Source organism: Heterodontus francisci, chromosome 19 (genome assembly GCF_036365525.1).
Source record: "Heterodontus francisci isolate sHetFra1 chromosome 19, sHetFra1.hap1, whole genome shotgun sequence".
In the NCBI taxonomy this organism is placed as follows: Eukaryota; Metazoa; Chordata; class Chondrichthyes; order Heterodontiformes; family Heterodontidae; genus Heterodontus; species Heterodontus francisci.
Window position 1 is genome coordinate 6,489,551 of NC_090389.1, and position 27,312 is coordinate 6,516,862.

The 27,312-nt window shown below is 48.2% G+C and overlaps 1 protein-coding gene across 1 annotated transcript in view; it reads left to right on the forward strand.

Moving 5' to 3' along the window:
- The window catches only part of plxnd1 (plexin D1), a 329,127-nt gene that overhangs the window by 279,764 nt on the left and 22,051 nt on the right, over positions 1-27,312 (forward strand). The window contains exons 25-33 of the mRNA XM_068051338.1: positions 334-532; positions 4,480-4,626; positions 8,371-8,527; positions 9,200-9,303; positions 10,283-10,346; positions 12,195-12,229; positions 12,853-12,957; positions 21,223-21,386; positions 21,858-22,005. Of these exons, the coding sequence (XP_067907439.1) occupies positions 334-532; positions 4,480-4,626; positions 8,371-8,527; positions 9,200-9,303; positions 10,283-10,346; positions 12,195-12,229; positions 12,853-12,957; positions 21,223-21,386; positions 21,858-22,005 (1,123 nt within the window). The remainder of the gene's footprint in view (positions 1-333; positions 533-4,479; positions 4,627-8,370; positions 8,528-9,199; positions 9,304-10,282; positions 10,347-12,194; positions 12,230-12,852; positions 12,958-21,222; positions 21,387-21,857; positions 22,006-27,312) is intronic.

Genomic DNA, 27,312 nt, shown 5'->3' on the forward strand with positions numbered 1-27,312 from the left:
CAATGGCCGTCCCCGGTGCCTTATCATTCTATGTATATTGGGTGGCTGATCCAATATCATTCAAAGTAACAATTTACTCCCACTGACTGCCAGGCAAGCACAGGAACCCAGGCTGATTTCTCCCTCTTTTACCCTGGGTTCTAAGGCCAATTATATCCTCTCCCACCCACCCAAGCTCACTGAGATCCAACAACTTAGCATAGACCAGGAAAGGAAACTGGGTGGCTCAGTGCCACATTCACTGGGAACCTGGATTATCAGGAAAAGGAGTTGGTCATTGAGCTCCAGGAGCCAGGATTGAAGTCCTAATTAAATAGTGCTATTTATCCCCAGGTGTAATCTAGCATCCTTACTGACCATCGCATTACACAGCAAGCTAGAGTACTACACTAGCATTATGAAGGATCTGCTGGTGGACCTCATTGATGCCTCGGCTTCCAAAAACCCCAAGCTGATGTTGCGAAGAACTGAGTCAGTGGTGGAGAAGATGCTGACCAACTGGATGTCCATCTGCATGTACAGCTTCCTCAAGGTCGAGTCTCCAACACCTTCTGACCCTCGAGTGTTATTTTCATCGACTGCATTATGAAGCTATTTCCCATTTGTTTTCATCCCCGGGACAGACTGACCTGGGATGGGACTGTATCAGACTCTGCACTCTGGCCACATACAGGAGAGTTCTGTTCACAAGGGCAACATTGCCCGTCCATCTTTTCCCTCCATGTGTACTTTAAACTGCGACAAATCCTCAGAGCTTGGTCACTGTGCCGTAAATATCTCTCCATGTCTCTATCAATAATAACATGGCAATGATCAGTAATGTATGGGGTGACACTGCTGTACCCGGTGACTCACCCACGGTGACACTGAACCCGGTGACTCACCCGTGGTGACACTGCTGTACCCGGTGACTCACCCGCGGTGACACTGCTGTACCCGGTGACTCACCCGCGGTGACACTGCTGTACCCGGTGACTCACCCGTGGTGACACTGCTGTACCCGGTGACTCACCCGTGTTGACACTGCTGTACCCGGTGACTCACCCGTGTTGACACTGCTGTACCCGGTGACTCACCCGTGTTGACACTGCTGTACCCGGTGACTCACCCGTGGTGACACTGCTGTACCCGGTGACTCACCCGCGGTGACACTGTACCCGGTGACTCACCCACGGTGACACTGAACCCGGTGACTCACCCACTGTTTGGGGTGACACTGAAACCGGTCACTCACCCACAGTAACACTGTACCCGGTGACTCACCCACGGTGATACTGAACCCGGTGACCAACCACTGTATGGAGTGACACTGTACCCGGTGACTCACCCACTGTATGGGGTGACACTGTACCCGGTGACTCACCCACGGTGATACTGAACCCGGTGACCAACCACTGTATGGAGTGACACTGTACCCGGTGACTCACTCACTGTATGGAGTGACACTGTACCCGGTGACTCACCCACTGTATGGGGTGACACTGTACCTGGCGACTCACCCACAGTGACACTGAACCCGGTGACTCACCCACTGTAAGGTGTGACACTGTACCTGGCGACTCACCCACAGTGACACTGTACCCGGTGACTCACCCACTGTATGGGGTGACACTGAACACGGTGACTCACCCACTGTATGGGGTGACACTGAACCCGGTGACTCACCCACTGTATGGAGTGACACTGTACCCAGTGTCTCACACAGGGTGAAACAGAACTCAGTGACTCTCACAGGGTGACACTGTACCTGGTGACTCTCACAGGGTGACACTGTACCCGGTGACTCTCACAGGGTGACACTGAACCCAGTGACTCACACAGGGTGACACTGTACCCGGTGACTCACACAGGGTGACACTGAACCCGGTGACTTACCCACTGTATGGGGTGACACTGTACCTGGTGACTCACCCACTGTGACACTGTACCCAGTGACCCACCCACTGTATGGGGTGACACTGAACCCGGTGACTCACCCACAGTGACACTGTACCCAGTGACTCACCCACTGTATGGGGTGACACTGTACCCGGTGACTCACTCACAGTGACATTGTACCCGGTGACACACCCACTGTATGGGGTGACATTGTACCCGGTGACTCACTCACAGTGACATTGTACCCGGTGACACACCCATGGTGACACTGAACCCGGTGACACATCCACGGTGACACTGAACCCGGTGACTCACCCACAGTGACACTGAACCCGGTGACTCACCCACAGTGACACTGTACCCAGTGACTCACCCACTGTATGGGGTGACACTGTACCCGGTGACTCACACAGGGTGAAACAGAACTCAGTGACTCTCACAGGGTGACACTGTACCTGGTGACTCACCCACGGTGACACTGTACCCGGTGACTCTCACAGGGTGACACTGAACCCAGTGACTCACACAGGGTGACACTGTACCCGGTGACTCACACAGGGTGACACTGAACCCGGTGACTTACCCACTGTATGGGGTGACACTGTACCTGGTGACTCACCCACTGTGACACTGTACCCGGTGACTCACCCACTGTATGGGGTGACACTGTACCTGGTGACTCAGCCACAGTGACACTGAACCTGGTGACTCACCCGCAGTCACTCTGTACCCAGTGACTCACCCGCGGTCACTCTGTACCCGGTGACTCGCCCCCGGTGACACTGAACCCGGTGACTCGCCCACGGTGACACTGAACCCGGTGACTCGCCCACAGTGACACTGAACCCGGTGACACACCCATGGTGACACTGAACCCGGTGACACACCCACGGTGACACTGAACCCGGTGACTCACCCACTGTCTGGGGTGACACTGAACCCGGTGACTCACCCACAGTGACACTGTACCCAGTGACTCACCCACTGTATGGGGTGACACTGTACCCGGTGACTCACTCACAGTGACATTGTACCCGGTGACACACCCACTGTATGGGGTGACACTGTACCCGGTGACTCACTCACAGTGACATTGTACCCGGTGACACACCCACTGTATGGGGTGACACTGTACCCGGTGACTCACTCACAGTGACATTGTACCCGGTGACACACCCACTGTATGGGGTGACACTGAACCCGGTGACACACCCACGGTGACACTGAACCCGGTGACTCACCCACTGTCTGGGGTGACACTGAACCCGGTGACTCACTCACAGTGACACTATATCCGGTGACACACCCACGGTGACACTGAACATGGTGACTCATACGCGGTGACACTGTACCTGGTGACGGCAACGCGGTGACACTGTACCCGGTGACTCACCCACTGTATGGGGTGACACTGTACCCGGTGACTCAGCCACAGTGACACTGAACCTGGTGACTCACCCGCAGTCACTCTGTACCCGGTGACTCACCCGCGGTGACACTGAACCCGGTGACTCGCCCCCGGTGACACTGAACCCGGTGACTCGCCCACGGTGACACTGAACCCGGTGACTCGCCCACAGTGACACTGAACCCGGTGACTCCCCCATGGTGACACTGTACCTGGTGACTCACCCACGGTGACACTGTACCCGGTGACTCACCCACTGTATGGGGTGACACTGAACCCGGTGACTCACTCACAGTGACACTGAACCCAGTGACTCACACAGGGTGACACTGTACCCGGTGACTCACACAGGGTGACACTGTATCCGGTGACTCACACAGGGTGACACTGTACCCGGTGACTCACCCACTGTATGGGGTGACACTGTACCCGGAGACTCACACAGGGTGACACTGTACCCGGTGACTCACACAGGGTGACCGTGAACCCGGTGACTCACCCACTGTATGGGTGACACTGTACCCGGGGACTCACCCACAGTGACACTGTACCCAGTGACTCACCCACAGTATGGGGTGACACTGAACCCGGTGACTCACTCACAGTGACACTGTACCCAGTGACTCACCCACTGTATGGGGTGACGCTGAACCCGGTGACACACCCATGGTGACACACCCATGGTGACACTGAACCCGGTGACTCACCCACTGTCTGGGGTGACATTGTACCCGGTGACTCACCCCCAGTGACACCACACCCGGTGACTCTCCCGCAGTGACACACCCACTGTATGGGGTGACACTGTACCTGGTGACTCACCCCCAGTGACACTGTGCCCTGTGACTCACCCACTGTCTGGGGTGACACTGTATCCGGTGACTCACCCACAGTGATACTGTACCCAGTGACTCACCTGCGGTGACTCTGTATCCGGTGATTTGGTGACACTGTACCACTTGATTTTCCTGTGGTGACACATTATCCGGTGACTCACCCATGGTGACACTGTACCCGGTGTCAAACCACCCCACATCATCATGCTGCACCCAGTAAGATAGCTACAGTGACCCTCCTGTACATGGTGACACTCTACCCAGTGTCACACCCGTAGCAATGCTGTACCGTAATGTGGATGTAACATTCTACCTACACTGAGCTATGTTGTTCACTGTCTGTGTGCTGTTTTACAGGAAACTGTGGGGGAGCCTTTCTTCTTGTTACTGTGCGCCATGAAGCAGCAAATTAACAAAGGTTCAGTGGATGCCATCACAGGGAAAGCTCGGTACACCCTGAATGAAGAGTGGCTCCTGCGGGAGAATATTGAAGCAAGACCAATGGTAAGAAACAGAATCAGCCCAGTAGGGTGGACACTGGCAGCAGCTGATAGTAAGAGTGGTTCTGGGGAGCGGGACAATCCTGAGGCCGGAACTGGGATTCAGTATCTGAGATTGGGACTCAGGTCAGAGTAGGGGTCCGGAGTCTGGAGTCAGAGTCTGGGGACCAGGGTCTAGAGTCGGAGTCAGAGTCTGGGGACCAGGGTCTGGAGTCGGAGTCAGAGTCTGGGGACCAGGGTCTGGAGTCGGAGTCAGAGTCTGGGGACCAGGGTCTGGAGTCAGAGTCAGAGTCTGGGGACCAGGGTCTGGAGTCAGAGTCTGGGGACCAGGGTCTGGAGTCAGAGTCTGGGGACCAGGGTCTGGAGTCAGAGTCAGAGTCTGGGGACCAGGGTCTGGAGTCAGAGTCTGGGGACCAGGGTCTGGAGTCAGAGTCAGAGTCTGGGGACCAGGGTCTGGAGTCAGAGTCAGAGTCTGGGGACCAGGGTCTGGAGTCAGAGTCAGAGTCTGGGGACCAGGGTCTGGAGTCAGAGTCAGAGTCTGGGGACCAGGGTCTGGAGTCAGAGTCAGAGTCTGGGGACCAGGGTCTGGAGTCAGAGTCAGAGTCTGGGGACCAGGGTCTGGAGTCAGAGTCAGAGTCTGGGGACCAGGGTCTGGAGTCAGAGTCTGGGGACCAGGGTCTGGAGTTTGAGTCTGGGGTTTGTGGCTGATGTGCTCCTATTGACAGGTGAGTGTAATTACTCGCATTGACTATTTTACATAATGTGTTTCCATGATAAATGTGATGAGTGGAATTTATAATGGAAATAAGAAATAAAGTGTGTTCAGAGGTTAGAATTAACATTTTAAAAGTATAGATTAGTTTGCCAATGAAGCAACAGCCTAGCTTTGACTGGTGTTGGTATTAGGGGATCAACCCCTGCTCTCCTTTATCTGATAAATTAACAGAGGTGGCAACAGGGATATTAAATAAACACATTAAACTTTGAGCTGTGAATGTAGCACACATTTCTAGACATCAATTAACTCATTACTTTGCAGGAAAGCAGTTGATTCATTAATAAATTGAGTGTTAATGTGCCAGCCTCACTCCTGGGTTTCAGTCCAGCTCCAGTTTGATATATTCTCTGCTGTGAAGAGAAGTGCACACCAGAAATATTTTTAAAATGCTGCAAAGCACACCTAATCAAAGTTTTTAATGATGCTTAATTATGGTGTCCTCTGCCTAAAAGGAAGCAGATTTCAAGAGTGAATTGGATAAATATTTAAAGTGGTAACATTAGCAGGGCAGGGCGACGGGCAAAAAGCAAGGGATTGGGAGCAATTGGCTAGATCTTTCCAAGAGCTGGCACAGACAAGATGAGCCGAATGGCCTCCTTCTGTGCTTTATCATTCGATGATTGTAAGGTTTTCTGGGGAGGTGCAGCAGACCCAAAACCACCTCCTGTCACAGTAGAAATCCTGTGAAAGATCAATGGAATAGCCTCTTTTAACCACTCCTGCCCATTAATGACTTTGATGATGGGATAGAAAGCCAAATTTGCCAATCACACAAAGATCGGCAGCATTGTAAGCAGTGAGGATGGAAGTATCAAATTGCAAAGACATATTGATAGATTAAGTGAATATGCAGAACTGTGGCAAATGGATTTCAGCATCGGCAAGTGTGAGGGCATCCACTATGGACCTAAAAAAAAAAGGATAGAACAGGATAATATCTGAATGGTGAAAATCTGGAAACCGTGGAGGTCTAAAGAGACTTTGGGGTCCAGGTACATCGATCATTAAAATGTCTTGAACAGGCACAGAAAAGAATCAAAAAGGCTAATGGAATTCTGACTTTATGCCTAGAGGACTAGAATACAAGTGGGTAGAAGTCATGCTTCAGCTATACAAAGCCCTGGTTAGATCACACCTGGAGTTACTGTGAGCAGTTCTGGGCACCACACCTTAGGAAGGATATATTGCCTTGGATACAATACAGGGTAGTTTTAGCAGAATGATACCTGAATTACAAGGATTGTGGGGAGGTTCTATTCCCTGGAATTTAGAAGGTCAAGGGGTGATTTGATTGAAGTTTTGAAGATATTAAGGGAAACCGATGGGGCATAATCTTAAAAATTAGAACCAGACCGTTCAGGAGTGAAATGAGGAAACATGTACGCATAAAGAGTGGTAGAAATTTTGAACTCTCTTCCGCAAATGCAATTGATGCTAGATCAATTGTAAACTTTTAAATCTGAGATTGATAGATTTTTGTTAACCAAAGCTATTAAAGGATGTGGGGCAAAGGTGGGTATATGGAGTTAGGTCACACATCAATCATCATCTCACTGAATGGTGGAACAGGTTCAAGGGGCTAAACAGCCTACTCCTGTTCCTGTGCTCAGTCTGGGCAGGACTCAAACCCAGGTCCCAGGGCCTGGTGCCTCCCCACATTTCTCCCTGATAGTTCGGAGTTCAGCCACCCCCCCCACCAGAAAGACACTGAATATACGAACATACGAATTAGGAGCAGGAGTAGGCCACTCGGCCCCGCACCGCCATTCAATAAGATCATGGCTGATCTGATTGTAACCTCAACTCCACATTCCCACCTACCTCCAATAACCTTTCACCCCTCCCCCTTGTTTGTCAAAAATCTATCTACCTCTGCCTTTAAAATATTCAAAGACTCTGCTTCCACCACCATTTGAGGAAGAGAATTCCAAAGACTCACGACCCTCTGAGAGAAAACATTTCTCCTCATCTCTGTCTTAAATGGGTGATCCCTTATTTTTAAATAGTGACCCCTAGTTCTAGATTCTCCCACAAGAGGAAACATCCTTTCCACATTCACCCTGTCAAGACCCCTCAGGATATCTTATATGTTTCAATCAAGTTGCCTCTTTCGCTTCTAAACTCCAGCAGATACAAGCCTAGCCTGTCCAATCTTTCCCTGTAAGATAGCCCGCCCATTCCAGGTATTAGTCTAGTAAACCTTCTCTGAACTTCTTCCAATGCATTTACATCCTTCCTTAATTAAGGAGACCAATACTGTATACAGTACTCCCAGATGTGGTCTCGCCAATGCCCTGTATAACAGAAGCATAACCTCCCTACTTCTGTATTCAATTCCCCTCGCAATAAACTACAACATTCTATTAGCTTTCCTAATTACGTGCTGTACCTGCATATTAACCTTTTGCAATACCTTCACTGGGATACCCAGATCCCTCTGCATCTCAGAGCTCTGCAATCTCTCACCATATAGATAATATGCTTGTTACCTTTTCCCACACCGTGGTTAGCACTGCACCCTCACAGCTCCAGCGACACGGGTTCGGTTCTGGGTGCTGCCTATGCGGAGTTTGCAAGTTCTCCCTGTGACCGCATGGGTTTCCACCGGGTGCTCCGGTTTCCTCCCACAGCCAAAGACTTGCAGGTTGACAGGTAAATTGGCCATTGTAAATTGCCCCTAGTGTAGGTAGGTGGTAGGAGAATTGAGGGAAGGTGGGGATGTGGCAGGGAATGTGGGATTAATGTAGGATAAGTATAAATAGGTGGTTGATGGTCGGCACAGACTCGGTGGGCCGAAGGGCCTGTTTCAGTGTTGTATCTCTCTATGACTCATACTCCATTTGCCAGATCTTTGTCCCACTCACTTAACCTATCTATATCCCTTTGTAGCCTCCTTATGTCCTCTTCACCACTTACTTTTCTACCTATATATAAACCATGTGGCATCTCTTTGTCCCTCCACTCCAACAGAACCTGAACGTGTCATTCCAAGGGTGTGGCATGGACTCTATCACAGTCCGGGTCATGGACAGTGACTCCATCAGCCAAGTCAAGGAGAAGATTCTGGAAGGGTTTTACAAAAATGTGCCTTTCTCCCAGTGGCCCAGAGTGGAAGATGTGGATCTGGGTAAGTGGTTTATTGTGTAAATCTTGTAAAATAAAGGGAGACAGAGGAATATCCATTGTCCCCTCTCCACGTGAAAAGATAATTTCCTCGGCCCTCTCTCAGTTCTCTGACATTGTGGTTAATGCCGACAGATGGTGTAAATCCATGCTGGGCGTGGGAGTGGGCCCAGCACACCGTGGAAGGCCCCGGGGACTGGGCCCAGCGCACCGTGGAAGTCCCCGGGGACTGGGCCCGGCGCACCGTGGAAGTCCCCGGGGACTGGGCCCGGCGCACCGTGGAAGTCCCCGGGGACTGGGCCCGGCGCACCGTGGAAGTCCCCGGGGACTGGGCCCGGCGCACCGTGGAAGGCCCCGGGGACTGGGCCCAGCGCACCGTGGAAGGCCCCGGGGACTGGGCCCAGCGCACCGTGGAAGGCCCCGGGGACTGGGCCCAGCGCACCGTGGAAGGCCCCGGGGACTGGGCCCAGCGCACCGTGGAAGGCCCCGGGGACTGGGCCCAGCGCACCGTGTAAGCCCCGGGGACTGGGCCCAGCGCACCGTGTAAGCCCCGGGGACTGGAAACATAGCATGGTGCCCCACCAATGGTGTGTGGCGCAGTATGATGACCCACCAATGATGTACATGACACGTAAGGTAAAGTTCATTCTGACAGATCTCCTTTCCTTATTGGTAGAGTGGTTTGCATCAAGTAGTGACAGCCGTATACTGCGAGACCTGGACAACACCTCCTTGGTAGAGGATGGCCGAAAGAAACTCAACACGGTAGCCCATTGCAAGGTAAGGAGAAGCCAGTGAGGGTTCTTCCCAGAGATTTTCCCCCTCATCCTTTAGATGCTGGCTCTTTTAGGGTCTGACTCAAATGGTGGTTTTCACAAGTATGAGTGACTGTTGTTACTTTGCTTTCCCTTGTCAGACATTACGAAAAAGCTTGTTGCCTATGCCTGACTGGCCCCTTCACGTCTGTCTCTCAGACACAAACTGATCCCCCAGTCTGTCTCTCAGACACTGACTGATCCCTCTCATCTGTCTCTCAGACACTGACTAATCCCCCAGTCTGTGTCTCTCAGACACTGACGGATCCCCTTGTCTGTCTCTCAGACACTGACGGATCCCCCAGGTTGTTTCTCAGACACTTCTCTTCTGTCTCTCTCGAACACTGACTGAATCTCCCCTCCTAGTCTGTCTGTCTCTTAGGACACTGACTCATCCCCCAGTCTGTCTGTTTCTCTCAGACACTGATTCCTAATCCGTCTCCCTCAACATGTGTTCACTGACCTACATTGGCTCTTCTCCCATGAATGCCTCAATTTCAAAATCCTCATGTTCCTCCCTGCATGTCGTGCCCCCTCCCTATCTCTGTAACCTCCTCCAGCTCTACAACCCACCAGTATCTCCACATACCTCCAACTGTGGCTCTTTTTGCATCCCCACTTCCTTTACCTCACCATTGGTGGCTGTGCCTCCAGGTCCCAAGCTCTGGAATTTCCACCTGGAACCTCTCCGCCTCTCTATTCCTCTCGTCCTTTAATACACTCCTTAAAACCTTTCTCTTTGATCAAGTGTTTGGTCATCTGCCCGAATATCTCCTCAGACAGCTCGGTGTCACTTTTTATTTTATCGTGCTCATGTGAAGTGCCTTGGGGCATTTTATTATGTTGCAGGACATAAGTTGATGTGTCTGTGATTTATGTGACTGTTAAATGCTGACTGCCACTGCCATGGTGGTAATGCCTTCTGACCTTTCAACTATCTCTAGGTTCCCGATGGAGCCTCATTAGCCATGAGTTTGAAAGACAAGTGGGACGGCACACTAGGACGCGGTATGTCTGACTGAAGTCTTAACTCCAGGGTGGGGCCTCAGTTATATGGAAGGTTACAGAACCATAGAGAGGGGTAAATACAGATTCATAAACAGTCCGGGAGTAGGGGTGGGGGAAGGTGCTGTAAATACAACTCTCTGAACAGAGCTACACCGTTCAGGGATGATGGCAGAAAGCATCTCTTTACACACAGGGTCGTGGAAATCTGGAACTCGCTCCCCAGAAAGCTGTTGAGGTTGAAGGTCAATTAAAATTGACACAACTGGAATTGGTAGATTTTTATTGGATGAGTAGGCTATTCAGCCATTCCAACCTGTTCTGCCATTCAGTGAAATTCTGGCTGATCTGTATCTTCACTTTACCCTGCCTGGGCTCCATATCCCTTGGTTAACAAAAATCTATTGATTTTAGACTTAAAATTATTAATTGAGCTAGCATTTACTGTCTGTTGCAAAAATGAGTTCCACTTCTACCACCCTTTGCATGAAGAAATGTTTCCTAACTTCTCTCCTAAATGGCCTGGCTCTGATTTGAGGGTTATGTTCCCCTGTCCTAGACTTCCCTGTCCGTGGAAACATTTTCTCTCTATCTACCCTATCAATTCCTTTCAAACACCTAAAAACCGCAATGAAATCACCCATTAACCTTCAATATTCCAGGGAATGCAAGCTAGTTTGTGTTATCTCTCCTTTCAATTTAACCCTTGGAGACCTGGTAACATTCTGGTGAATTTGCACTGCAGTCCCCTAAGACCAGTATATCCAATACAGCCTGCGGTGCTCAGAACAGTACGCAGTACTCCAGATGTGGTCTAACCAGGACTTTGTGTAGCTGTCGCAAAACTTCCTTCCCTTTAGATTAGCCGTTTTGATTATTTTTTGTATCTGACTATATCCCTAAATCTCCTTGGACCCTCACTGTTCCTGGCTTTCCACCATTTAATTAATACTATTATCTATTCTTTTTTGGTCCAGGATAGATGACTTCACACTTGCCTGCATTGAAATCCACCTACCACAGTTTTGCCCACTCACTCAATGTCTCTTTGTAATTGTAATTCTGCCTCCACCTTACCACCAACCTTTGTATCATTGGTGATCTTGGTTATATGGCTCTCTATTGTGTTATGTACGTCATTCATAAATATAGTGAATAATGGGGCCCCAGCACAGGGAACACCACTAGTCACTTCCTTCCAATCGATTACATACCCTTTATCCCTACTCTGTTTTCTACCACCTAACCTACCTCCCAACCATTTCCCTTCAATTCCATGAGCTTTAAATTTAGCTGTTGAAAGTATTGAACCATCGTGGGTAGATGAGGCTAAGATACAGGGCAGCCATGATCTATGTGAATGGCAGAACAGGCTCGAGGGACTGAATGGTCTCCTCCTGTTCCAATGTTCTAGTACAGAGGGGTAAGTACAGGTGCATGAACAGTACTGTTTTAAAAAGTGAGACTTCCTGTTGTTGTTGATGATATTGTTTCCCATCTGCCACTCCCGGCTTCAACCTGCCTCCTTCCCAAACTAGCTGTGAGGAGAAACCAGAGATCGGGCCGAGGGATTGCCTCTCCCTTTCTCCAATGAAGCTGAGGTGTTGACCGAAGATAAACTCGGTGTGCAGAGGACTGGGATACGTAACTGTGTCCTAGCAAACTACTGCTCCCCCTGTATCCTATAACAATGTGTAGCAATGGTGAAAATTAAGCAACAGTGACTCTTTCATATCATTTCCTGTTGGATAAACTACTCCTGTGGAATGATAAATGTAAATAAGTTTAAATTTGAATGGACCCTGTTTAAATATATGCTTTAAATTATCACCGATTTTAATTGTTTTACAGTGAAGGACTTGGATACTGAAAAATACTTCCACTTGGTGAGTACCCCTTCCCTTATTCTCCATATAACTGGCCCATAGACTGTAACCACGTACCTCCATCTGCTGCAGTGTATCTGCATCATGGCCAGCTGAAGGACCAAACTGTGATTCAATGCACTCTGTGCAGCTCTCTGGCAAAACCAGGCACAGCAGTAGCCTTGGGAAGGGTGATCCCAGCCTCCCTCAAGCTATACTGACAGACCCTGGTGTAAATGGAACTCTGTCACACAACTATCTGCTCCATGACTTGTCTCCCTGTGGTTAATTAACTGGCCTTCACTGGGTGAATCCAATGTCCTTGATAGCCATCTCGATCCTGTTCCCAGTGCCCTGATTTGGCAGTAATGAAATGAAATGAGAAATGAAAACGTGTCTGGTTCAGACAGTGGAGTTGAGCATTGTATGGGCAGAGGAGAGGAAGCTTTGATCTGAATGTTACAGGTACTGTACCTGACTGGAGAGCATTCAATGCAGATAGTGCATGCAATACATTTCAATTCTGCTCTAAACATGTCCCCCTTCCGAACCTACCCATCCCCCTTCAATTTATCCTAAGCCAGATAGGATTGTGTTGGACTCGACTCCTGATCATTCATAACCTTTATGTTTTGCCAAACCAGGTGCTTCCCAACGATGAACTTGTTGAAACTAAGAGATCTCATAAACACAGCCACCGCAAGAAGGTTTTGCCAGAGATCTACCTGACCAGACTCCTCTCCACCAAGGTATGGAGTTATGTGAAAATTAATGCTGTTGTACAACTCCCAGAGAGCACAAGCTGTAACCAAACAGCAATGATATCACAAGAGCTACTGCTATCCCTGCTGACTGCATAGGTGCGTGTGTACGTGTACGTACGTCCCTGTACATTTGCTTCGCGGTTGGTATGTACATGCGTGAGTGAGCAGCAGTCAGTTTGGGTGTCGACCGGCCTGTTTGCAATAGGCGTCATATGTGTAAGTGTGGGTAACTGTGAGTGAGCATTCCCCACCTCTTTCCCCCTGCTCCCCACAAATCCTCAGCACCTTAAACCCCCCACCCCCATCACCCACCAGCACCTCCCCATCACTTTCACCGTCTAGGTCCAGACACCAGTACCAACAATAACTAATATTTATATAGCACCTTTAATGTCATAAGATGTGCCAAGGCACTTCATGGCAGCATTATGAAACAAAATATGACACCTAGAGATATTAGGTCAGATGACCAAAGCTTGGTCAAAGAGGTAGGTTTTAAGGACTGTCTTAAAGGAGGAAAATGAGGTGGAGAGGTTTAGGGAATTCCAGAGCTTGGGGCCTCGGGCAGCTGAAAGCACGGCCACCAGTGGTGGAGCGATTAAAATCAGGGATGCTCAAGAGGCTAAGAATTAGAGGAGTGCAGATATCTTGGAGGGTTGTGAGGATGGAGGAGATTACAGAGATAGGGAGGGGTGAGATCATGGTGGGATTTGAAAACAAGAATGAGAATTTAAAAATTGAGACATTGCCAGACTGGGAGCCAATGTAGCAAGGATCAAAGACAACAGCTCTGGTCTTCCCAACAGTTAATCTTTAACATATTGATATTTAACACCAATTGATCATCTTCACATCCCCCTCCCCACAACACCGATTCATCAACTTCACCTACCCCACTCCCACATGAGGACAGTAGCATAGTGGTTATGTTACTGGACGAGAGAGCCAGGTTTTTTTTTAGCTTTTCTGATCTGTCAGCTGTGGAAAATATCTGGAAAAATCTAAATCTAGATTTCTTTGAAACTGGGCTTCCAATTGCTGGACTTCAAGAAGACACTTTTGCTCTGGACTACGCTGGTTATAACGTAAGACCCAATATGGTCTTTCTATTGCTGCTCTGTTGTGATATTTAAAGTAACTTTGATCAGTTTACTGCCCTTCCCCCACCACTGCTTTGATTGAGAGACTTTATTCTCCTGCTGAGCCTGTGACTGGTCACTGGTTTTTCTGCTGCAGTCTGTTCCTGGCCAGAAAATCACTCGCCTGCACTGTGTTTACTCCTAAGCGACCTACAGTCATCTCAGAGTGACCACCTGAGGATGTAGTAACTGGAGGGTTCGGGGTATGGAAGTGGCAACCTGGAGGTGGGAAGCAGCAACCTGCAGCTGCTCCCTTCGCACACCTGGTGGACAGGATCACACCTACTCTTGTGCCGATCTTGGACCCTGCTGGTCAGTGCCTTCAACATTAACAACAACATCAAGAGCTAATGGCTAAAGGAGTAAACCTGACAACATCTGCAGTCGAGCTGCATTAGGCGGTTGTTGTTTCCCTCAAATTAGCACCTTTCAATAACTCCTGCAAACAAAAAGGCCCCAGATGGAAAGGCTATCATCTTTCCTCTGGACCCTAGCCAATGCGGTCAAGAGGGGGATGCTAGGCAAATCTGCACTTCCTGAAACCATGCCGAGGCTACACAGCAAAGAAAGAAAGGTAACCTATCAGACTGGAAGCTGGAATGTGAGGACCATATGCCCTGGAATGAACAACAACCCACACTCCACAGTTAGTGTACGCAAGCCAGCCCAGATTGACCATGAGCTTGGCATCAACACGCCGCTCTACAAGAAACCATATTAGCCGACACATGCTCTATTCGAGAGGCTAATTACAGCTTCTACTGGCATGGAAAGACTGCTGAAGATCACGGTGAGCATGATGTAGGCTTCACAGTGAGCAACCGGCTGACACAGTCAATTGAGTCACCAGTAGCAACCTCGGAGCGCCTCATCTCCCTGCGGTTATCATCCGATGGAGGCACAGTCAACGTCATATGTGTCTACGCACCAACTCTGAACGCCAGCATCTCAGATAAAGAGCATGTCTACAACTTCCTAGGTGACGTTCTGAGGAACATCCCAAATGGCGAGAGGCTATTCACCCTGGATGACTTCAACGCACATGTTGGGGCAGACAGTGATTCATGGCCAAGGTGCCTCGGTCGGCACGGGGTGGGAAAGATCAATGATAATAGACAACGCCTTCTTGAGCTTTGTGCCTTGAATGAACTCTGCATCACCAACACCTTCTTCCAGGGCAGACATCACCACAAGGTATCATGGTGTCACCCAAGGTCTGGTCATTGGCATCAACTAGACCTAGTCATCATGAGGAGGCACAATCTGCCCAGTGTTCTTCATACCTGCACCGACCATAGCACAGTTTCCAACACTGACTACTCTCTTAGCAGCAGCAGAGTGAAGGTGCACCCCCGAAAGTTCCACAGCTACAAACACGACGGCCCACCACACAACAACATCCCTTGCGTAAGCAATGATGCCAAATACCAGCACTTCACAGTGTCGCTAGGACGCTTGTTACCGATCAAAGTCTTAACGGGAATTATCGATGCCGGCACTGATGAAGCTTGGAAGTCACTAAACTCAATCATCTATGAAGCAGCAGAAGCATCATTTGGTAAAGGTGGAACCCACAACGAGGGCTGGTTTGAGACCTACTCAGCTGAGATGATATCTGCCATTGGTGCAGAAAACCTACATGTTGCACAACATAAACCCAACATCTAAGACACTGCATGACCTGAAAGTAGCCAATACAGCCGTGCAAAGGCAAGGGAGATACACTGGATCAGCTTATATCAAGAAATCCAAACTGCATGTGACAAAGGAAATCTATGAGCTATGTATGAAGGAATCAAAAGGGCACTTGGCCCTGCCATCACCAAAGTTGCTCCCCTGAATTCAGCAGATGGTGACGAACTCGCCAACAGAAGTAAACAGATATCCCACTGGGCTGAACACTACTGTGAGATATACACCTGTGAGTCTGACATCTCCCAGCCTGCGCTTGATACTCTCCTGTAACTTCCTGTCATGGATCAGTTACATGACGAACCCTCCTCACTGGAGCTTGGGAAGGCCATAGACCACCTAGTGAACAGAAAGGCACTCGGCAAGCATGGAATCACAGCCGAACTGCTCAAGCATGGAAAGTCCCATCTATTGCCACACCTTTATGACCTACTCCTTCTCTTATGGAAAGTAGGCTCTGTTCCACAGGAGATGCGTGACACTAAAAATCATCACACTATACAAAAACAAAGGCGACAGAGGAGATTGCAACAACTACAAGGGGCATCTCACTCCTTAGTGTCACAGGGAAGGCCTTTGCTGGGGTCATACTTAAAAGACTTCATTTACTTGCAGCCCTAGTGAACCCAGAAGCGCAGTGCGGTTTTCATGCCTACAGATCTATTGTGGATATGATCTTCTCCATACGCCAGCTACAAGACAAGTGTAGGAGATCTCACTAAAACATTCAACACTGTCAGCAGAGCAGGGCTCGACGGGATTTTGGGAAAAATTGTCTGTCCACCAAAGCTCCTCAGTCTCATCCACTCTTTCCATGACAACATACACTGCCCTGTACAGTTTGATTGTTCCACTTCCAACAGTTTCAGAGTGAAGAATGGAATGAAACAGTGTTGTGTTCCAGCCCCCACTCTGTTTAGCATCATCTTCTCCATGTTCCTGACCTTCACCTTCCCTGCAGATATGAAAGGTGTTTACTTGCACACGAGGTCAGACAGCAAGCTCTACAATCTATCAAAGCTGAAATCAAAGACAAAAACACATCACATCCTGATCAGTGAACTCCTCTAAGCTGATGATGCTGTGCTAGTTGCTCGTACGGAAACTCAGCTACAAAGACTCATGGACTGTTGCTCCCATTCCTGTAACTTGTTCTCATTGACTATAAGCATCAAGAAAACCATGACCATGGGACAAGATGTTGCATCTCCACCCCTGATCACACTAAATAACACCCCACTGGAAATGATTAGCAAATTCGTGCTGCCTTGGGTCCACGGTGACAGACAATCTGTCCCTTGATGCAGAGCTCGATACACGCATACAGAAAGCAGCTACCACCTTTGGCTGACGTACGAAACACACGTGGCATAACATGAGCTGACCCTTAGGAACAAGCTGATGGTTTATAAGGCGTGTGTTCTCAGCACCTTGCTGTATGGCTGTGAAATATGGACAACTGTTGGGGCGGCGCAGTGGTTAGCACCGCAGCCTCACAGCTCCAGCGACCCGGGTTCAGTTCTGGGTACTGCCTCTGCAGAGTTTGCCTGTGACTGCATGGGTTTCCGCCGGGTGCTCCGGTTTCCTCCCACAGCCAAAGACTCACAGGTTGATAGGTAAATTGGCCATTGTAAATTGCCCCTAGTGTAGGTAGGTGGTAGGAGAATTGAGAGAAGGTGGGGATGTGGTAGGGAATATGGGATTAATGTAGGATTAGTATATTTGGGTGGTTGTTGGTCGGCACAGACTCGGTGGGCCGAAGGGCCTGTTTCAGTGCTGTATCTCTCTATGAATTCGATGAACTTACAGCTACCAGGAAAAGCAGCTCAATAATTTTCATTTTCGCTGTCTGCGGTACATTATGGGTATATCCTGGCAGGACAAAATCACAAATGTAGCAGTCCTCTCCCAAGTGCTCCCAAGTGTGTTGGCACTAATTAAACAGAGCCGGCTTCGGAAGGATCGGACATGTCCTCAGGATGGAAGATGGTCACATACCCAAGGACCTTCCATATGGTGAGGTAGCCGGGGCCAGATGGCCAGTGGGGTGCCCAAAGCTCCACTTCAAGGATGCTTGCAGGTCTGACATGAAGACCCTAAATGTCGACTATCGCACTTGGGAGTCACTAGCTGGGGAAAGAGGGAAATGACAACACATCCTGTGGACTGGTGTGCACTACCATGACAATCAGTTGCTATAACAGCTTGGCATCAAATGCCAATGTCAAAAACAACAACTCTCCATGTCACTCGGCAGCTTCAAGTGCAGCACTTGTAGCAGAACCTGCCTCTCAAGGATTGGCCTTCACAGCAAAGGTAACCAAGAGGAGACACCCCACTTAAATGGATTGTTTACTGTGTGTCCATCACCTTTCATAGATGGAAGGATGCCAACAACAACAACAATCCCGAAGCCTGAACTAATGAACCAGAGACATGAGTTCAAGTCTCACCACAGCAGTTGAGGAAATGTAAATAAATCTGGAATTAAAAGCTAGTCTCAGTAATGGTGACTTTGAAACTACCGGATTGTTGTAGAAGCTCATCTGGTTCATTAATGTTCTTTAGAGAAGGAAATCTGCCGTCCTTACTCGGTCTGGCCTACATTTGACTTCAGTCCCACAGCAATGTGGTTGACCTTTGAAAAGACCTGCCTAGCAAACCATTCAGTTGTATCAAACCTCTACAAAAAACAATAAGAATATAACCAGACAGACTATCTGGCATCGACCTAGGCACTGGAAAGGACAAAGACACACCCTGCCCAGTTCACCCTGAAAGGTCCTCCTTACTAACATCTGGGGGCTTGTGCCAAAATTGGGAGAGCTGTCCCAGAGACTAGTCAAGTAACAGCCTTACGTAGTCATACTCACGGAATCATACCTTGCAGACAATGTCCCAGACACCACCATCACCATCCCTGTGTATGCCCTGACCCACCAGAACAGACCCAGCACAGTTGGTGGCACAGTGATATACAGACGAGAGGGAGTGGTCCTGAGAGTCCTCATGCCATCCTGTCAAACATGGGCAAGGAAACCTCCTGCTGATTATTACCTCCCGCCCTCCCTCCAACTGATCAGTCAGTGCTTCTCCATGTTGAACACCAATTGGAAGAGGCACTGAGGGTAGCAAGGGAACAGAATGTACTGTGGGTAGGGGACTTCAATGCCCATCGCTTAGAGTGGCTCGGTAGCATCACTACTGACCAAACTTACCAAGTCCTGAAAGATGTATCTTCCAGACTGGGTCTGCGGCAGTTAGTGAAGGAACCAACATGAAAGAAAAACCTACTTGACCTTGTCCTCACCAATCTACCTGTCGCAGATGCATCTATCCATGACTTATTCATAGGAGTGACAACGTACAGTCCTTGTGGAAAAGAAGTCCTGTTTTCACACTGAGGTTACCATCATGTCATGTGGTGCTGCCATCGTCCTAAGTGGGATCAGTTGAGAACAGATCTAGCTGCTCATAACTGGGCATCCATGAGGCATGCAGCAGCAGAATTGTATTCCATCACAATCTGTAACCTCATGCTTGGCATATCCCCCACTCTACCATTACCATCAAGCCAAGGGACCAACCCTGGTTCAATGAAGAGTGCAGGAGGGCATGCCAGGAGCAGCACCAGGCATACCTCAAGATGAGGCGTCATCCTGGTGAAGCTACAACACAGGACTACAAACATGCTAAACAGCGTAAACAGCACACGATAGGCAGAGATAGGCAATCCCACAATCAACGGATCAGGTCAAAGCTCAATAGTTCTGCCATATCCAGTCATGAATGGTAGCAGACAATTAAACAACTAACAGAAGGAGGAGGAGGATCCTCAAACATTCCCATGCTGAATGGTGGTACAGCCTAGCACATCAGTACAAAAGAAAAAACTGAAGCGTTTGCAGCAATCTTCAGCCAGAAGTGCCAAGTGGATGATCCATCTTGGCCTCCTCCTGAAGTCTCCAGCATCACAGATGCCAGTCTTCAGCCAGTTCAATTCACTCTGTGTGATATCAAGAAATGACTGAAGGCACTGGACACTGCAAAGGCTATGGGCCCTGGCAACGTTCTGGCAATAGTATTGAAGACCTGTGCTCCAGAACTTGCAGCACCCCTAGCCAAGCTGTTCCAGTACAGCTACAACATTGGCATCTACCTAACAATGTGGAAAATTGCCCAGGCATGTCCTGTCCACAAAAAGCAGGACAAGTCCAGCCCAGCCAATTACCGCCCCGTCAGTCTACTCTCAATCATCAGTAAAGTGATGGAAGGGATGGTCGACAGTGCTATCAAGCGGCACTTACTTAGCAATAACCTGCTCACTGATGCTCAATTTGGGGTCCGCTAGGGCCACTCAGCTCTTGATCTTATTACAGCCTTGGTTCAAACATGGACAAAAGAGCTGAACTCCAAAGGTGAGGTGAGAGTGACTGCAGCATTTGACAGCGTATGGCATCAAGCAGCCCTAGCAAAACTGGAGTCAATGGGAATCGGGGGAAAACTCTCCACTGGTTGGAGGCATACCTAGCACAAAGGAAGATGGTTGTGTTTGTTGGAGGCCAATCATCTCAGCTCTAGGACATCACTTCAGGAGTTTCTCAGGATGATGTCCTCGGCCCAACCATCTTCAGCTGCTTCATCAATGGCCTGTCTTTAATCATATGTTCAGAAATGGAGATGTTCGCTGATGATTGCACAATGTTCAGCACCGTTTGCAACTCCTCAGATACTGAAGCAGTCTGTGCCCACATGCAGAAAGACTAGGACAATATCCAGGTTTGAGCTGATAAGTGGCAAGTAACATTAATGTCGCACAAGTGCCAGGCAATGACCATCTCCAACAAGTGAAATGCTAACCATCTCCTCTTGACATTCAATGGCATTACCATCGCTGAATCCCTCACCGTCCACATTCTGATCAGAAACTTAACTGGACCAGCCACATAAATACAGTGATGACAAGAACAGATTAATGGCTGGGGATTCTGGTGAGTAACACACCTCCAGACTGCCCAAAGACATCTTCAAGACACAAGTCAGGAGTGTGATGGAATACTCTCCACTTACCTGGATGCGTGCAGCTCCAACAACACCATCCAGGACAAAGCGGCCCGATTGACTGGCACATCATCGACAAACATTCACTCCCTCCATCACCGACTCACAGTGGCAGCAGTGTGTACCATCTACAAGATGCACTGCAGCAACTCACCAAGGCTCCTTCAACAGCACCTTCCAAACCCCTGGCCTCTACCACCTAGAAGGACAAGAGCAGCAAATGCCTGGGAACACCACCACCTGCAAGTCCCCCTCCAAGCCACACACCATCCTGACTTGGAACTATGTTGCCGTTGCTGATTCACCCAACCCAGACAATTCTCATCCCCACAACTGACTCTGTTCCTCTTGTTTACAGGGCACGCTGCAGAAGTTCCTGGATGATTTGTTTCGTGCAGTGCTCAGTATCCATGCAGTAAAACCTCCCTTTGCTGTGAAATATTTCTTTGATTTCCTGGAAGAGCAGGCAGAGAAACGAGGCACCACTGACCCAGACACCTTACACATCTGGAAAACAAACAGGTGAGTCACTGACTCAAACACCCTGCACATCTGGAAAACAAACAGGTGAGTCACTGAACCAGACACCTTACACATCTGGAGAACAAACAGGTGAGTCAGCAGCTTCAAATGCCACTTGGTGCATTATAACAGACTGTGCAGCACCTCCTCTACCTAACACTGGATGTATAGGCTCTTTAACCTCTCAGGTGATGCTCAGAGACTCTCTTTCAAGCCTCTGTATGATTTCTCCTGGAGGCTTTAAGCCTGACTGCATCTGCTGCACCCCTTCCAACCTCTGTCCTGTGTTCCCAGCTTGACTTCCAGCAGAGGGACAGGCTGCAATGTTACTGCTAAGGCACTTGCACATGGGCTACGCATTGTGGATCCTCTGCACTGTAGTATCATTGTGTCCTGGAGTTAGTTTTCTATTCGAAAACCTTATTCTGACGACAGCGTGGCAGTGATGTGCAATTTCTCTTTCCATTCCAGCTTGCCGCTCCGCTTTTGGGTGAATATCCTGAAGAATCCACAGTTTGTTTTTGATGTGGAAAAGACTGACCACATGGATGCCTGTCTGTCAGTGATAGCCCAGGCTTTCATCGACGCCTGCTCCATATCTGACCTGCAGCTGGGCAAGGTACAAACTCAGACCGGCCGAGCGCCAGCAGGGAGTTACAGGCTGCAATCTAATCGAGGGGTTCTGTGGGATGAGGGGCAGGGGTTATATATAGAATAACAGATACCCGGCAGTGAGTTACAGGCTGCAATCTAATCGAGGGGTTCTGTGGGGTGAGGGGCAGGGGTTATATATAGAATAACAGATACCCGGCAGTGAGTTACAGACTGGAATCTAATCGAGGGGTTCAGGGGATTTATATATAGAACAGATACCCGGCAGTGAGTTACAGACTGGAATCTAATCGAGGGGTTCAGGGGATTTATATATAGAACAGATACCCGGCAGTGAGTTACAGACTGGAATCTAATCGAGGGGTTCAGGGGATTTATATATAGAATAACAGATACCCGGCAGTGAGTTACAGACTGGAATCTAATCGAGGGGTTCAGGGGATTTATATATAGAACAGATACCCGGGAGTGAGTTACAGACTGGAATCTAATCGAGGGGTTCAGGGGATTTATATATAGAATAACAGATACCCGGGAGTGAGTTACAGACTGGAATCTAATCAAGGGGTTCAGGGGATTTATATATAGAATAACAGATACCCGGGAGTGAGTTACAGAGCGGAACCTAATCGAGGGGTTCAGGGGATTTATATATAGAATAACAGATACCCGGGAGTGAGTTACAGAGCGGAATCTAATCGAGGGGTTCAGGGGATTTATATATAGAATAACAGATACCCGGCAGTGAGTTACAGACTGGAATCTAATCGAGGGGTTCAGGGGATTTATATATAGAATAACAGATACCCGGGAGTGAGTTACAGACTGGAATCTAATCAAGGGGTTCAGGGGATTTATATATAGAATAACAGATACCCGGGAGTGAGTTACAGAGCGGAACCTAATCGAGGGGTTCAGGGGATTTATATATAGAATAACAGATACCCGGGAGTGAGTTACAGAGCGGAATCTAATCGAGGGGTTCAGGGGATTTATATATAGAATAACAGATACCCGGCAGTGAGTTACAGACTGGAATCTAATCGAGGGGTTCAGGGGATTTATATATAGAACAGATACCCGGCAGTGAGTTACAGACTGGAATCTAATCGAGGGGTTCAGGGGATTTATATATAGAATAACAGATACCCGGGAGTGAGTTACAGACTGGAATCTAATCGAGGGGTTCAGGGGATTTATATATAGAATAACAGATACCCGGCAGTGAGTTACAGACTGGAATCTAATCGAGGGGTTCAGGGGATTTATATATAGAACAGATACCCGGGAGTGAGTTACAGACTGGAATCTAATCGAGGGGTTCAGGGGATTTATATATAGAATAACAGATACCCGGGAGTGAGTTACAGACTGGAATCTAATCGAGGGGTTCAGGGGATTTATATATAGAATAACAGATACCCGGCAGTGAGTTACAGACTGGAATCTAATCGAGGGGTTCAGGGGATTTATATATAGAATAACATATACCCGGGAGTGAGTTACAGACTGGAATCTAATCGAGGGGTTCAGGGGATTTATATATAGAACAGATACCCGGCAGTGAGTTACAGACTGGAATCTAATCGAGGGGTTCAGGGGATTTATATATAGAACAGATACCCGGCAGTGAGTTACAGACTGGAATCTAATCGAGGGGTTCAGGGGATTTATATATAGAACAGATACCCGGCAGTGAGTTACAGACTGGAATCTAATCGAGGGGTTCAGGGGATTTATATATAGAATAACAGATAGCCGGGAGTGAGTTACAGACTGGAATCTAATCGAGGGGTTCAGGGGATTTATATATAGAATAACAGATACCCGGGAGTGAGTTACAGACTGGAATCTAATCGAGGGGTTCAGGGGATTTATATATAGAACAGATACCCGGCAGTGAGTTACAGACTGGAATCTAATCGAGGGGTTCAGGGGATTTATGTATAGAACAGATACCCGGGAGTGAGTTACAGACTGGAATCTAATCGAGGGGTTCAGGGGATTTATATATAGAATAACAGATACCCGGCAGTGAGTTACAGACTGGAATCTAATCGAGGGGTTCAGGGGATTTATATATAGAACAGATACCCGGCAGTGAGTTACAGACTGGAATCTAATCGAGGGTTTCAGGGGATTTATATGTAGAATAACAGATACCCGGGAGTGAGTTACAGACTGGAATCTAATCGAGGGGTTCAGGGGATTTATATATAGAATAACAGATACCCGGGAGTGACTTACAGACTGGAATCTAATCGAGGGGTTCAGGGGATTTATATATAGAACAGATACCCGGCAGTGAGTTACAGACTGGAATCTAATCGAGGGGTTCAGGGGATTTATATATAGAACAGATACCCGGGAGTGAGTTACAGACTGGAATCTAATCGAGGGGTTCAGGGAATTTATATATAGAACAGATACCCGGCAGTGAGTTGCAGACTGGAATCTAATCGAGGGGTTCAGGGGATTTATATATGGAATAACAGATACCCGGGAGTGAGTTACAGACTGGAGTCTAATCGAGGGGTTCAGGGGATTTATATATAGAACAGATACCCGGCAGTGAGTTACAGGCTGCAATCTAATCGAGGGGTTCAGGGGATTTATATATAGAATAACAGATAGCCGGGAGTGAGTTACAGACTGGAATCTAATCGAGGGGTTCAGGGGATTTATATATAGAATAACAGATACCCGGGAGTGAGTTACAGACTGGAATCTAATCGAGGGGTTCAGGGGATTTATATATAGAACAGATACCCGGCAGTGAGTTACAGACTGGAATCTAATCGAGGGGTTCAGGGGATTTATGTATAGAACAGATACCCGGGAGTGAGTTACAGACTGGAATCTAATCGAGGGGTTCAGGGGATTTATATATAGAATAACAGATACCCGGCAGTGAGTTACAGACTGGAATCTAATCGAGGGGTTCAGGGGATTTATATATAGAACAGATACCCGGCAGTGAGTTACAGACTGGAATCTAATCGAGGGTTTCAGGGGATTTATATGTAGAATAACAGATACCCGGGAGTGAGTTACAGACTGGAATCTAATCGAGGGGTTCAGGGGATTTATATATAGAATAACAGATACCCGGGAGTGACTTACAGACTGGAATCTAATCGAGGGGTTCAGGGGATTTATATATAGAACAGATACCCGGCAGTGAGTTACAGACTGGAATCTAATCGAGGGGTTCAGGGGATTTATATATAGAACAGATACCCGGGAGTGAGTTACAGACTGGAATCTAATCGAGGGGTTCAGGGAATTTATATATAGAACAGATACCCGGCAGTGAGTTGCAGACTGGAATCTAATCGAGGGGTTCAGGGGATTTATATATGGAATAACAGATACCCGGGAGTGAGTTACAGACTGGAGTCTAATCGAGGGGTTCAGGGGATTTATATATAGAACAGATACCCGGCAGTGAGTTACAGGCTGCAATCTAATCGAGGGGTTCAGGGGATTTATATATAGAATAACAGATACCCGGGAGTGAGTTACAGACTGGAATCTAATCGAGGGGTTCAGGGGATTTATATATAGAATAACAGATACCCGGGAGTGAGTTACAGACTGGAATCTAATCGAGGGGTTCAGGGGATTTATATATAGAACAGATACCCGGCAGTGAGTTACAGACTGGAATCTAATCGAGGGGTTCAGGGGATTTATATATAGAACAGATACCCGGGAGTGAGTTACAGACTGGAATCTAATCGAGGGGTTCAGGGGATTTATATATAGAATAACAGATACCCGGGAGTGAGTTACAGACTGGAATCTAATCGAGGGGTTAAGGGGATTTATATATAGAATAACAGATACCCAGGAGTGAGTTACAGACTGGAATCTAATCGAGGGGTTCAGGGGATTTATATATAGAATAACAGATACCGGGGAGTGAGTTACAGACTGGAATCTAATCGAGGGGTTAAGGGGATTTATATATAGAATAACAGATACCGGGGAGTGAGTTACAGACTGGAATCTAATCGAGGGGTTCAGGGGATTTATATATAGAATAACAGATACCCGGGAGTGAGTTACAGACTGGAATCTAATCGAGGGGTTCAGGGGATTTATATATAGAATAACAGATACCGGGGAGTGAGTTACAGACTGAAACTCATGGAGGAATTAGGTTAGATTCAAGATGCCAATGGTTCTGTGGTGACATTGTGTATCTATCTATTGCAGTGAGACAGCCCCTGAATATAATTTGAAGCTCCACACAACTCACTCATTCCCCACATAGTCAATGTTAACGTAGCAGTAATGTTATTGGACTAGTCTTCCAGAGACCTGGACTCATCCTCTGGAGAAACAAATTCAAATCCGACCTTGGCAGCTGAGGGAATTTAAATGTGATTAATAAGCCTGAAATTAAAAAAAAAGTTTCAGTAATGGTGACCATGAAACCACGGTCGAGTGTTGTAAAAACCCATCTGGTTCACTAATGCCCTTTGGGGAAGGAAATCTCCTGTCCTTACCCAGTCTGGCCTACATGTCACTCCAGAGTCTCAGTAATGTGGTTGATTCTTCATTGTCCAGTGAAATGGCCTTGCAAGCCACTCAGTTGTATTGAACCGTGACAGACAGGCCACAAGACAAAGGCACACCCTGCAATGTCGACCCTGCAAAGTCCTCCTCACTGACATCTGAGGACTTCTGCCAAAATTGGGAAAGCGATCCTGCAGACTAGTCAACAGGCAACATAGTCATAGTCACAGAATCAGACCTTACAGCCAATGTCCCGGACACCAGCAGCACCATCCTCGGGATGTCCTGTCCCACCGGCAGGTGGCGGCACAGTGGTATACAGGAGGGGGTTGCCCTGGGAGTTCTCAACATTGACTGAGGACCCCATAAAGTCTCATGGCATCAGGTCAAATATGGGCAAGGAAACTTCCTGCTGATTACCACCTACCACCCCCCCCCCCCCCCCCCTCAGCTGATGAGTCTATACTTCTCCATATTGAACACCAATTGGAAGAAGCAGAGGATAGCAAGGGCACAGAATATACTCTGGAAGGGGGACTTCAATGTCCATCACCAAGAGTGGCTCGGTAGCATCACTACTGACCGAGCTGGCCGAGTCCTAAAGGACATAACTGCTAGACTGGGTCTGCGGCAGGTGTTGAGGGAACCAACAAGAGGGAAAAACATACTTGATCTCGTCCATAACGGTATTGGTTGGAGTGTCCACAGCACAGTCCTTGTAGAGATAAAGTCTCGTCTTCACACTGATACCCTCCACTGTGTTGTGTGGCTCTACCGCCATGCTAAATGA